Consider the following 14,810-nt stretch of genomic DNA (forward strand, 5'->3'; position numbering starts at 1 on the left):
TATCAATTTATAGTGGTATAAAAGTCTAATAAAGTATATGATGGGTTTTTTTTCGCTTTGCGGGGGCGTTTATAAATTTTCGAAGAAATTGGGGACTTAGCCCCTACCTCAGCAGGGGGGTCCAGGGGCATCCTTCCCCCTTTTATTTATTTATTATTTATATATTTTTGATAAACAAGCTCTACTTTGTTGCATTATTATGCACTATGCATACCCTGAAAAACTTTTTTTTTTCAAATCATTATAAATCGCAGCAAGAAATCGATAGATAGATAGATAGACAGATAGACAGACAGATAGATAGATAGATAGATAGATAGATAGATAGATAGATAGACTTTATTGATTCCAAATTGGGAAATTCTGTTGTTACAGCAGCAGTTAATTAAAAGCAAAAACATATAATATTACATGTAAATATTGAAATCTATATCAATAGAAAATAATAATAATAATAATAATAATAATAATTATAATAATTGCATAAAATTAAAAAAGGATACAACTTAGAATACTCTGTAAGAAGCCTATAAAATATATATGCATATAATATATTTTAGATTATTATTATTATAAATATACTGAGATATAAGCCTAAATGTATTCATTATTTCAATGTTTGTATTTTAGTAGGCTATATTTAGAGTGAAGTAAAACACTAAAATACTGGATACATTTAGAAAAGTATTTGTAGTTTTTAGTAATTAATATCGAGTGAAAAATACTATGCAAATTCTATTATTAAAAATGCATAGACTAGAGTTAGAAAAATAGTTACATGTATGTATTTTTTTCCAGTGGTGGAATGTAACTAAATTTATTTATCCAGGTACAAGTACGAACTGAATGATTTTTAGATCAGGAGCTCTCCTTTGTAACCTTGTAAGTCTATAAAGTAAAAGAAAAAAAAAAGACAACAAAAGAAAGCAACAAAATCCCGACATGATAGTGATATTCAGCCACTGGTTTACATCATTGTCAGTGTGCAGGAAGTGCTGAAATATTAATTGTTTGGTGCCATGACAACTCAGTAATGGGGCTGGTTTTAACCTGAGCAAACAGTAAGCGGGTTAGCAGCTAGAAGACGTGAAGGTGCACAGCCGGTTTAACTTGCATCACACCAACCTCTGGGTCAGACGTCTCTGCTGCTCACAAGGTAATTCATTCTCAAATACTGACTCGTAGATAACGTGTGCGTAAATGTTGGGGACGAATTTTGGAGACGCAGGTTTTGCTTTACTCTGGCAATAAGCTTAAGTACACAATATATTAGAAAAAAGCATAATTATTGATGTTTTTCGGACACATGCCTATTTAAAGCTTCTATGTGGACGACTATCTTGCAGTGTCACCATTTAGCCTAATTCCATGTGTAGTTTGTAAGGGCCAGTGATATATAGTAGTTTTATTACTGTTTACACCTGCATTTGAAAATATATTTTATGAAGTGAGATGTACATGGGGCTTTTTTTCAGGCTATAGGGTTTCTACAGCAGTTAAACTAATTTTTAGAGAGCAATTTGTTTACGTTGTTGTGAGAAAATATTATATGACCTCATGTGAATAATGTTAAGTGACAAAATGGTTTAATGAACAGACAAAAACTGGCTCAAATAGTTGTTAAGTCCTGTTCATCAGGGTATTTCCCAGGTGTGACATAGACCTTCAGCAATGCACCGTTTTAGGGAGTAGTGAACATTGTTATTTGTTTTTTTTAACTACTTTTAGCAGTAGCCTGCTGGTTGTTCAGCTCCATTCATTATTCAAGTAGTTAAATAGCTTTTCATTGTGTAATTTTTTATATAATAAACTACTGAAACTACAAACAATTCTAGGGCATAAAGGGAAAGGAATGATTTTTTCTTTAAAAATGTTTCTCTGCTCAGTCATTTCCACACTATCTTTTTCATTTGTCTTTAATGAATAATTTTTTTATTACTTTTTTTTTTTAATTTGTTTTAAATATATCCTACTCTATTGAAAAACCTCTGTGAGGACTTTGAAAAGGGATATGTAAGTCAGATGCATTATTGTTTATATTATTACTCCAACTGACCTACTTTGCCCACAATTACTGATAAGTACTGATTATTTTTATTCATCAAAAACTGTTCAGACAAGTTGTCACGTGATATTTTAGAAGTTGGCTAACCGGGTAATCCTGCTTGGTGCAATACCGCCATCTGGACTCTAGTTTCTGGAGACAGATGTCTGACTGATGGACATTGTATACAAAGTTGTCATACCTCTCACTTTTCCATAACAGTAGGGTATTTTATTTTTGTTTTATGTATGACTGTGAACAAGTGGGCATCTATCAATCAACTCAATTAAGTACCATTTTTAACTAGCATGTCACTTTTTGTGTCATATTTTGTAATAATTTTGAATCACATGTACATTATCAAATTGATCTCTTTTTTTCTTTTTTACAAAGTAATTTGAAATATTTGTTTTGAGTAGCTTTAGTTAACCAAACTATGGTAACTTTGCCATAGTTTAAATTCTTAAAGTGTGAACTAATTGGTAGCTTGAAAAAGCTTACAAAGTAGCTTCTTCAACATTAGCAATAGTCCTTGTTTAGTCCTGCAGTGTGTTTACTTGTTAGCATACTTTAGTTTACTTTTTAAGAAATCTGTTTGTATTGTCCTCCTTTTTTAAGGAAAGCTGCCACATTTCCACCATCACAATGGCAGACAACAACATCCCAAGCTTTAAGGTACTGAAACAAGTTATTACACAAATATCTTGTGGCTGTTTGATTTGTAGTATGCATGGTATCCTGTAAATGTCAATAGATGTCAATAATGCTGTAGCATTATTGACATTATAATTATAATTATAATGTCATTATAACTATCACACATATATTTCTCAACCATTAAATTATAATTATCATTATAATAAAATCATTAAATTATAATTATCATTATAATCTAAGAGCACCTACCCTCAGTTGCTGCTCCAGCTGCAGCATCTTGATGATTCCTTGGCTTCCTGACACCTAAAAATCCTCCCTGTGGCTCCACACAGAAGATATTCCAGTGCTGCTTCTTGTCCTCATGTTGCCATGAGCGGCACTGAAAGGCTTTGACAGCTCCAGTCATTCAACAGTGTTTTTAATATGACAGTAAAAAACACATGAAAAACATATCCAATGCCAGATGTTTAATTTAGCTCTAGACGTCTCTTTAAGTAGAATACTGTCCAAGTTGTCGCCATTTTTTAAAGGGAAGGACACGACCAGTGTCTGTTCCTGTACACCTCTTCCTCCTGGCGCAGCCTGCTCAGCAGATCCACTTTCCCAGCTCACGCTAAGTAGCTGGAGCTTTGCTTGTTTTCTGACCCTGAATGTGTATGCAGTAGACCGCAGGCTCAGATGGAGATTAGTGGACATGTGCAGACGCACACAGACAGACAGACAGATGCACACTTATAAGGAGCGTTGACTTTGGTGTGGAGAATTCGAATAAACATTAGCAGAGAAGACCAACTTCTAAAAGGAAGATTAAACAATGAAGCAAGTTTATTGATGTGTATGTGCATTTCATGTTACACTGAAAAGGATAATCAGACAATAAGAAAACTTAAGCATAGAAGAAAAAAAATGCATTACTTCAACGACTTTCACACAGTGTTGCACTTTTGTGGCCCGCCACTTCCCAGTACTGTAATCTGGGATTATGATGCACTAGGAGGGACGGAATAAAGACCCAGTCTAATCCCAGCCACTTGGAACAGATCACTAGCTGAATGGCGAACCAGGAAGAGGTGTCTCTTTCAAAGAAGGATCAAATAACTCAGTGTTGTAGAACAGCAGGAAGGGACAGCACTTGTTCTTGTTAACTATCACACATATATTTCTCAACCATCTGTTAACACAGCACCATGACTATAGTATGGTGACATAATGGATTTAGTGACTGGATTCAGATTTAACTACTGTCATGCTATTCTATATCTAACTGTGACCTTTGACCTATAAGTGAAGTGGCTGAGAAAAATAGATTCACAGATAAAGTAGCAGCCTGTTTTTGATTACAGTGCCTGTCTTTTTGTCTTACTGATGTTACAAGGTCACAGGTCTGGTGTCCAATTTTGCAGCAGTTCGGTCCATGAGAGGTGACTCCTGTTGCTTGAGGCAATCTTTGACTCAACATGTTATACACTGTAAATGTTACAGCAACCCCTGCTGGACAAACGCAGACTGGAAGAGAATTTTAATAACAAGCAACAAGTCAAAAGTTCTTTGGTCATTCAGCAATTAAATGATTTTTTCATGATTTGATGATGGAAATGATTTTTTATATTTTAAACCATACAACTCCACTAAAGGATAAGCTCGGATAACAATGAGTGCGATAACATGGACATGAATAATTACAAGGCTTATCCCTGTTATGGTCATATTCAGCCTGTAGTGTTTACATGAGCACAGAGAAATTGGGTTATTTATATTCTCCATATACATACTGATGTCTCTTAGAGAACTCCAGCTAGCATATTCGGGGTTTCTCAGAATATGGAGTTTGCATGCTGGACCACATTAACAGGATAAACAAAAAAACCTGATGGTAAATGGATTATTCATGTCCACCTAAATGTACTCAATGGAGATGTTGGTCAGCACTCTCTGCACTTTCAAATGATATAATAAAAAACTGTATGTCCTGTGGCAAAGAAAAAATAATTATGCTTGAAGAGTGTATATTTCAGAAATCGTTTTAGGCTGAAAATTGTAGTGAGCGACAGATATCACCCGGGATGTTCTGTAAAAATTCACACCCATAAGGGGGAGAACAGTAAAAATACTCTGCTGTGATTTGAGTTAAACCTCTATGGTAGTCACAGCACACCAGTCCCCGTGATGTTTTGATTCTATGTTTGCAGTCAAATAGAGCGTCAAAAAGAAGTGGGAAGAAGAAAGAATAAAAAATCTGATGAATAACAATAAGTGTTCCTTTATGTGTTTTATAGTAGGCTGACTACATTAGTTTAAAGGGTGCATTTTTGTGTGGCGGTACTGCCAAGATAAAAACAGTGTTTCTGTCATACATATATACCTTTGCCCGTAAAGTCACTACTTTCTCTGCTGTTCTGTTCTGTAACCAGGCAGCTGACCTGGTTGTTGAGCTGTCCTCGACTCCAAAGACCAAACCGAACGTGGTCTCCTTCGGGTCCGCCTTCACTGACCACATGCTGACCATAGAGTGGAGTGCGAGTGAGGGCTGGCAGGCTCCGGTCATCAAGCCCTTTGGTAACCTGTCGCTCCACCCAGCCTGTTCGTCACTACACTACGCCATACAGGTAACAATGAAGCATTTACACTCCCTTTTCTGTAGCGGTTATTAATCTGATATGTTGCATCAGGAGACTGACTTGACTGGTCTGACTGCGGTTCAAGCAGCTGATTCATACAAGCCTGGATGAGTCATGTTCAAAACACAAAAGATCTCACAAGTTGGGAAAAGATTGAGTAAATGTGAAGCTGAACAACAAGCAGAATGCATTTTAAGTATTGAAACATAATATCACATTGCACCAAGTGCATAATGGATGTTTTAAGGTTTACTGTGTGTGATTTAGTGGCCTTTAGTGGTGAAGTTGCAGATTGCAACCAACTTAAACTTCTCCCACATATCAAGCATGTAGAACTACAGTGGCTGATGCAAAAACGAAAATGTCTCTATCTAGAGCCTGTGTTTGGTTTGTCCATTGACTATTGCATAAACAACATGGTGAACTCCATGAAAGAAGACCGGCTCTGTATAGAGATATCAACGGCTCATTCTATGGTAACAAAAACACCGCAATCGTTTGTTTTAGATGATTATATACTAATAAACACACAGTTATTGATATGATATTCCATTTCTGCCACATCCTACACTGAACCATTTAAGACACAAAAACCAAAACCAACCAGGATCTCAACCACAGCTGTAGCCACCATTAGTGACAGGGAGGTCACAAGCTCCTGTTTTTTTTATAAACGTTACATGCCATAACAACCAAGTAACACCTAGTGGTCATTTTAAAGGCTATTTCCAGTGTTTTAATTTGACTTCGTATATGAAGCTTGTGACATCACAGCAGATAAATAAGTCAGTTAGTATTTCTCCACCAGAGATGTTTTCCTGCTAGCATTTAGGGGGTTGTGAAACAGCACATAGATCTTAAATTTGAGACATAAACATGTGAAGCTTTATTTTAAGGGCCTCTAAATTCCTTGTCAGTGATGGTTTCCTGGAGTCCTTGAGTTTATAAACATTTGTTGATTTTGGGAAGAACTTTTGTTGAAAGTGCTTCTCCATTTGAATATTAAAAAAAGAAAAAGTAATTGACCTTGATCATCAAAAATGTAATATTGAAGAACGGTATGATTACAAAAAAAGTGTGAATCTGGTGTATCGGGAGTTGGTGGACTTGAACTCATTACCTCAGTAATTCTAAAATTTTGACCACAGCCCGAATCCTAACCCCTCTTCTCTTCTCATCAGCTGTTTGAAGGGCTTAAAGCATACCGTGGGGATGACAACAAACTGCGTCTCTTCAGACCGATGCTCAACATGACACGCATGTCCAACTCTGCAAAGAGAGCTTGTCTACCTGTAAGACGGATGTGAGGAATGAATGGATGGATGAATGGAAGGACTGGTGAAAGGATACATGACAGTGATTAGCAAATGACTGTTTTTGCCCTGAAACTGTAACTTCAGCAACAAATTCAACTGGACCTTCCACTTCTGATAATTCACCAGTGCCATAGCTACACTCTGCTCTTTTCTTGTCTTCTTGTCTCAATTTTCTCTCCTCCATCTCTTCTTCAGGCCTTTGATCAGTCAGAGCTTCTGGAGTGTATCAGGCGACTGGTAGAGACTGATCAGGACTGGGTTCCTCACTCAGACTCAGCCAGCTTGTACATCAGACCAACATTTATTGCCACTGAGGTAAGGAGAATAATGAAGTGCAGCAGTAATGTGTGGGCAGACGGTTTGTTCGTTTCAATACATTGCTTTGTGTTTATGTCTTCACGGTAGACCTGTCTGGGTCTGAAGAAGCCTTCCAGTGCCTTGCTGTATGTGATCATGTGTCAAGTGACCTCCTACTTTGACAATGACGCAGAGGCCCTGTCCATGTGGGCCGACCCAAAGTACACACGGGCCTGGAAAGGAGGAACTGGAGACTGCAAGATGGGAGGGTGGGTAGCTTTTATGCTTTATGCTTTTATTAACTGATAATTGATCAATTCACTCAGCTATGGTTGGATGAGGTGCATAAAGGTGCCCTAAGAAATTCGTCATAGAGGTGGCCAAATGGGGCCATTGAAAATCCTGTGGTGGCACATAAAAAAAATAAAGCCATAACAGAATTTCAGCGATTTTATGATGCTGTTGAAGTATATAGGCTAGTTAAAAACTACGTCAGTATAATATATATGATATACTTTGGTTTCTTATTTGCAGCTAATATTACTAATTATCTGATGTGCATAGACTAATGCTGGTACGGTTAAAATTTTGAGTTCCACAACATGTTTTATATATCTGCAGTTGACATTTTAGATGATTAATTGTACATACAAATACAGCTTTAATTTGAAGAGGTAAATTAAAAACATGGAAACTAGCCTTCTTAAGTTTAGAGGAGACATGTGGATACCCATAGAACCTATTCTTATTCAGATATTTTGAGGTCAGATTTCAAGGGACCAATTTGAAAATGGCGATGTCAGTTGATCCCTCCCCAAAACTTAGCCTATATTTGGAGCATGATTTGGTCCTTATCTAACAAGCTATGGCGACATGGAGGGTACTAGTGGATGCTAGGTGGTATAGTTTTAAAATATACCACTACATTTGCAATAGTTTGAAATATGACCTGCCACAGCCTCTTAAAGACAATAATGTTGGCCACTGGAGGTGCAGAACAATCAAGCTTTCAACTGTCCTGCCCCAATGAAACAAACTAAAATATTATTCTGTTTGCTCAGTCTTTCACCCAAAATATACAAAACACTGTCAAGCAGTTTTCATACCCACACAATCTTTGATTTTTTTAGGTGGACATGGATAAAAGTACAGTTTGCAGTGCTGTAGGTGCTAAAGTAACTGTAATTGCAGTTGTTTGTTGCGTTGTATTTCTGCAGGAACTATGGATGTACTTTGTCCGTCCAGTGTGAAGCAGTGAATCATGGGTGTCAGCAGACGCTGTGGCTGTACGGAGAGGACCACCAGCTAACTGAGGCAGGCACCATGAACATCTTCCTGCACTGGATCAATGAGGATGGAGGTTAGTTGCACTACCAGAGTCTTATCTGGCTGATCACAGGCTGTTTTGCTGTGCTGTAGGTGAAGGGGTCAAATGATTTGTTGGTTCAATTTCTATATGTACCACAGAGGCAAACAATGATCACACTCATGGCGAGTGATTTAAATACAAAATGTGGAGCAAATTTGACCTCTGCTGGCAGAACAGTGTCACTACATTAAAATTGCATACAGCATCTCTAGTGATCACATTTTTTTCCAGCTTGCTTTAAAATATTTAAGGTTTTGTTTTATTGTATTTATTAATTGATTGTTTTTCAGAGGAAGAACTTGCAACTCCTCCTCTGGACAGCATCATACTTCCAGGTGTGACCCGACAGAGCATCCTGGAACTAACCAGAGAATGGGTGAGAAAGACAAAACCATAAAGGTCAAAATGCATGGATATATATTTCTATTTGGTCATCACATTTTCTCTGATGCCTGTGTTCTTTTCTTTGCCCAGGGTGAGATTAAGGTGACGGAGCGCTACCTGACCATGAGCCAGCTGTGCTCTGCTCTGAAGCAGCAGCGGGTCAAAGAGCTGTTTGGCTCTGGTACTGCTGCCATGGTCTGTCCCATAGGACACATTGTTTACCAGGGAGAGGTAAGAGACAGCAGCCTGTCTGAATTTACCGTTGCATATTCATAACCTTCTACGTGAATCACTATGTGCTCTCCTTGGAGTTTCTGTCACTTGCTGTGTCATCATTATAAAATAGATTAGAGTAAGAGACCATACAGTGGAATTGGAATTTTTTTAATTAATGTTTTTTAATTAATTAATTAATTTTTAAATTAAATTTCATGTAATCCTAAAATCAACACAACTATTGATAACAATTAAAATCAACTACAAAGTGTACACCATGTAGTTTATATCATATGCATATTATAATGCCTTATAATTTAAAGCTAATTTTTGTTGTGGCCAAACAGTAGAATTACACTGTCATGTGATGCTCTGCAGCTCAGAAAGACTTTTAAAGACAATTAATTTACATAGCAAAAAAGATGTATGTATATGCTGAGCATCAAACCCACCCAAAATGACTCATTTCACTATCATTAGTTTATCCATTCAGTGTGATAGCATTTGGAAAGTCTAGAAGAACCGCACGATTAAATAATCAACCCCCATTCAAGTTAATGGAGTGCTACACTGGAAGTAGCCGGCCGAAGTCTCAAGTGCACATGCTCTATAGGATGCAAAGTATGGAGGCAATTTGGGGTAACGTTATATGCGGCACTTAAAGTATTTTGAGGTCATGTGCCAATAAGTAACTATTATAGGAATGAACAGAGCCCTACATTTGGTGTCTTATCCAGGTCTCTTAATCTGTCCATATTTCTTACTTTATAGGGACAAAATCAGTATGCAATATGTAGAACCTCACAGTTACAATACAGTCACAACAATTTACTTTTTTAAACTTTGGTTTTTGTCAGATAGAACAAATGCACAAATGAAATACAAATATTTATGCTTTATAGTTGCTGGTAGGCAGACTTTATCACCTTAGGAAAGAACCAGGATAGCTAAGTTTCAATTTATTCGCCCTCTCATCCTCCACTTCATGATAACTTTTTGTCTACCCCCTTTTATTTTAGTTATATTGTAAAAAAAAAAAAAAAGTTACACTCTCTTTATTTGATTACAGTTTTATATGATAAAAGGGCACTTTAATACTAAGTAGTTAATATGTGAATAGCTTTAAAACTTTTAGAAGCGTAGTGCTTTTTAGACTAAGGCTGTGAGTCTCTTGTGACCACATGGACAGTTACATCTTTAGAAAGTTGTCAGAACCCCCTGGCTACTTGTTTTAATATCACGATATTTTACTTTATGTGCACTGTTCTCATGATTTATATTGCAACAAGTTGGTTCACTGAGCCAATTAAATCATTAAAAAAGTTTGTATTTGTGTGTTTCAGAACTTGTACCTCCCCTGTCAGGATAAAAACTCACAGCTGACCTCACGGATAGCAAAGGAACTCACAGATATACAGGTTGGTGGATGCACAGACACACCGATGCTTCAATGCATACGCGTATACAGACACACATCCCACCAGATGTTTCCCCTCGCTCAGTAACAGCTGGTTGAACATCTGTGTTCTTTGCACTCCTGTCACCCTCAGGACTCTATTCTTGTGTAGTAATGGGTTACTTTAAATGAAGTGTTCAGTAGTGTGATTAGAGGAGAAAAGGAAAGAAGAACAGCATCCTACAAAACAAAGGAAAGGTTAGTAGCAGTAATTTTGGCAGTAAATGACAATGCCTATTCTTTGTCACATGTCTGCCTTGTCAGTGCTCACATATTTACAAACCTTCTTCATTGCCTTATTGAAAAAAATAAAAATGTTGACTCACTAAATTGAAAATATGGTCGATGAAAGGCAAGACCTAACAAAAACAAATAATCTCTCCATAATTGCATTACTGTGCAGTTATCTAAGTGCTTATTATGTAACTCAATGAGATAAAAGTATTAAGTTGTTTTTGCACCATTGGTCTTCATTCATTGTACACCCACTGCATGCATTAACTTGCCTGCAAGTACATAATAAGTGAAATATCTTATTAGGTAATGAGTAATGACTTGGTAATATTAAACATGGCCTACAAACACAGCACCTCTGCAGTCTGCGCAGGTTTAAACAGATTCATAATGTTCCTTGCTGAGGGCTTAATTTGTGTTAATGAGCGTGTTATGTATAGCTGACTTTCTGTTATTGTGCTGTGTAATGAGCCTATTATTAGGCGGGGTATGAACTCGAATATGAGCCTCATTTTCTCAATTGTACTGGTAAAGGCCTCAGAACAGCGTACACCAAATCATGCTGTTTGTGGTCAGTGGCGGAGGAAGTGTTCAGTTCCTTTACTTAAGTAAAAGCACTAATACCACACTGTGAAAATACTCTGTTAAAATTCCTACATTAAAAATGTTACTTAAGTAAAAGTAAGAAAGTCTAATCAGGAAAATATACTTAAAGTATGAAAAGTAAAAGTACACAGCTCAGAAAAATTAAAAAAAAAAAAAAAAAAAAAAAAAAAAAACCCAAAATTCAAAACAAGGAAAAAAATTACTTGAATGTTTTGGGTTTTTTTTTTAAAAAAAAAAAAAAAAAAATGCCAAAGAAGCAAATTTGGGGAAAAATAAAAACACCCCAAAAACCCAAAGCACCCAGTTCAGAAAAAAATAATAATACCTAAAAAAAAACCTATCTTGATCAGCTGATTGTATAATCGACTAAACATTTCAGCTGTACTCATACAAATGATTGGGTAGTTTAATTCATAACAAAACAGTATATTTTATGCACTGTTATGAAAAAAATCTTAATTTGTAAAGTAACAAGTGACCGAAGCTTTTAGTTAAATGTAGAGAAGTAAAAAGTAAAATATTTAGAACCTGGATCGACATCAGTGTTGTTCTGCAGTGTTCAGCCGCCTTTCACGAGCATTTAAACCTATGAAACCTATGGAAGAAAAAATTAGCGGCGAGAAGATTATTAGATATAAAGGAATGTCCAAAGCAACAAGAAATCTAATAATTATTTATTTCAAATTATGTTACAGGAAAAAAAAAGTTTTTTACTTTCTTAATGTAATGTTTTGTGTCTCCTTTTTTCCCCTCCTTTTTTAGGGATATTTTCAAGTAATTTTTTGCTATCTCCCCATGTTTTTTTTAAAGAAATCCAACCATTTTGCTCAGGTTCTTAAAGGTTAAAGAAATGAATTGCATTTATCAATGTTTTTTGAGCTAAGCTGAACTAAATGATTTGAATCCGCAGAGAGATTTGAAATAATAGGTCTCCACAAGTATTTCTGGGGCTGAATTAAACCTCAGTGTGTCCTTGCTGATGATGAATCATAAACTTTGACTGGAGTTGCACTGGATGCTCCGCAGGCTCACTCCTCTAAATGATATGAGCAAAGGTGGCCTTGGTTTTTTTTTAATCTTCCTGATTTCCTTAACGTCCTCTAAACACTTTGATTAGTTGATTATCTCTTCAACTAGGGACTTCTGTCCTCTTGTCTTTTGCTTTGTCTTTGTTTACTTTTCGGTGCCCTATCTGTGGTTTTGTTGTTTTGTCTTTCTGGCCAGGCGATTAGCATATCTGCTCCCTGCATCATCCAGGCCTCGTGTTCCTCCATGATGTGTGTTATGAATGTGTTTAACCACATACACTTTATATGCGATAACATCTTCCTTCGTCGACAGTGCTTCAGAGAGAGAGAGAGAAAGAGAGGGCAGAAGAGGGAGAGCGACGGCCTAATGGGGGAGTGTGGAGAGTTGGAGATAGGGGCAAGACAAACTCCTGAATTCTCTCATTAAGCTCGCTGTAATTGCACAAACCCAATTATTGCCTCAGCCTTTTGTGATCTTCAAAGCCAAGATGCTGCAAATGAAGCCTGGGGGGGGGGGGGCAGCGAAGCTTAATGAACAATAAAATCCACAAAACGCTGGAAAACGCCGCGCTCCTCCCGCCGCGCTGTTAAATCTGTTGACATTTCGACATAGGGAGAATAGGGGGGGGGCAGCGAAGCTTAATGAACAATAAAATCGACAAAACGCTGGAAAACGCCGCGCTCCTTCCGCAGCGCTGTTAAATCTGTTGACATTTCATTTGGAGGGAAGCAGTGCAGTGTTATCCCCCCACACACACTCCTCCCTCCCGCCCCTCTTGAAGACAACATTGTGCAACAAACAAACGAGTGGTCTGAGGCAGCAGATGAAAGATGGGTTTACTAAGTCGCCCTGCTGTTCCTCTTTCAAGTTAATTAGAAATCACATTCTTTTGTTTCCCCTTCGCAGGCGTTTATTTACTTTCTCACTTCGACCATTAGAACAAATTTGCAACATGAGACACAAATAATTGGATTTGTCTCCGCGGCTGTCACGGATTGGGGAACATTTTGTTTTGATTTTTATTATAGTTCCTTTGCTCTGTTGTGTTGTGCTCTGTCAGTGGCTGAGTTTGCAGATTTGCTTACGGATATTTGATTTCATTTTTTGATTTGTGTTTTGCTCGCAATTAAGCGGCAGCAGGCAAGAGAAGTTTAGTGCTTAGTGACATGAGATTTTTGTTCTTCTGCACGGGCCCTCGGAGGACTCTCTTGTAACCTTTTCATGACCTTTCTTATCTTACAGTATGGACGCACGCCCAGCGACTGGACCTTCCTGGTGTAGCAGCAAGGAAGAAGCCTGCACGTGCACAAAGACAAATGCGTGCACAAGAGGGACGCACTGCACATGTGCATTAATAAGAAAACAATGTGCAATATTTGTAGTCTCACTGCAATATGCTGGCTGTGTGGCGAGTGTGTCGTACCACTTTACCTCCTTTTAAGCTTAAATTAATGACAAACACACAACTGTCCAAAATAATTAACATAAGTAGGCTAATGTCTCATGCAATACTGCACAATAGCTTACAGTAACCCAGCCACCACGGCTTATTCTGCTGCTTTCCAACCAAGATCCAGCATACAGCTGTGGCTGCGATCAAACATGAAAAGAGAAAATATATGTGAGATGTTAGAGTTACAGAGAATTTCATATCACTTGTGTAAGAGTTACGAAGCATCTACAAGACGACCCTAACTAATTAACTAATCTTCATTTGGGCATGGCATGAAAACAATAAAATAATTGTACCATCTCAAAGTTTTATTCAACAGCAGTTTAAAGTGTTGAAAGTATTACTGAGACCATTTTCAGGTTTTAAGTGTGAATTTTTTCTTTACAGTTTTAGTTTGTACTTTTTATTGTTTCAGATAATGTCTTGAAATTTTGGGCATTTATCCTATTAATATAAACTATTTTTTAACATTTAGAGTCTACAGACAGGGCATTGCACACATTACCTTTTAGCAAGACCATCAGACAAACGCATTGTAAGACCAGAAGTAACACACAGAAGTTTCTTTACTACCTCGTAGAACTTGTTATTAAGTCAGTAGTGAGGGACAAATAGTATTCAGGTCTGTGTGAATGGGTTCTTGGATTAGAGAAGTGTCTCTTGCTGTTAATATAGTGAGAGAAAAGTTCTGCTCACCATCACACATTTGCACTCATTGAAAATGGATCGTCAATATGAATACTGTAATGTTTTATGGCGATTTATGCATGATGCACTTTGCTCTGGAGTTAAAATGCTATGTTCAAGATTGTCAATAAATAATTATTTCTAACACTGGGCATTTCAGGTTGTGGTCACGCACTGTTTGTACGTATATCGACGAAAAGTAATGCACCAGAATCCATATATAAAACTTATAATTATGGGCCAGGAATTCGTATAAAACTCACATAATTAGGAAAGCTGCAATCACGTGATAAATGCATTAAAGAAGTAGTAGTAAAGAAGGAATAAAGCAGTAAAGCAGTAAAGAAGGAAGGAACAAAGGTTGGGTTGGCAGATTCGTCAAACTAATACACAACTTCTTGTGCCTCGTTGCCAACACTTGCCATACACTGCAGGTAGAGAACA

The 14,810-nt window shown here is 37.2% G+C and overlaps 1 protein-coding gene across 1 annotated transcript; it reads left to right on the forward strand.

Moving 5' to 3' along the window:
• Positions 1 to 1,061: 1,061 nt before the first annotated feature.
• On the forward strand, positions 1,062 to 14,518 carry bcat1 (branched chain amino-acid transaminase 1, cytosolic). Its single transcript, XM_042510985.1, has 11 exons — positions 1,062 to 1,156; positions 2,663 to 2,719; positions 5,113 to 5,307; positions 6,501 to 6,611; positions 6,831 to 6,950; positions 7,041 to 7,201; positions 8,150 to 8,292; positions 8,592 to 8,677; positions 8,776 to 8,916; positions 10,245 to 10,319; positions 13,469 to 14,518. The coding sequence occupies exons 2-11, from the start codon at positions 2,690 to 2,692 to the stop codon at positions 13,505 to 13,507; spliced, it is 1,101 nt and encodes a 366-aa protein (XP_042366919.1). The 5' UTR covers positions 1,062 to 1,156; positions 2,663 to 2,689; the 3' UTR covers positions 13,508 to 14,518.
• The last annotated feature ends 292 nt before the right edge of the window (positions 14,519 to 14,810 follow it).

This window comes from Plectropomus leopardus, chromosome 22 (genome assembly GCF_008729295.1).
Source record: "Plectropomus leopardus isolate mb chromosome 22, YSFRI_Pleo_2.0, whole genome shotgun sequence".
NCBI lineage: Eukaryota > Metazoa > Chordata > Actinopteri > Perciformes > Serranidae > Plectropomus > Plectropomus leopardus.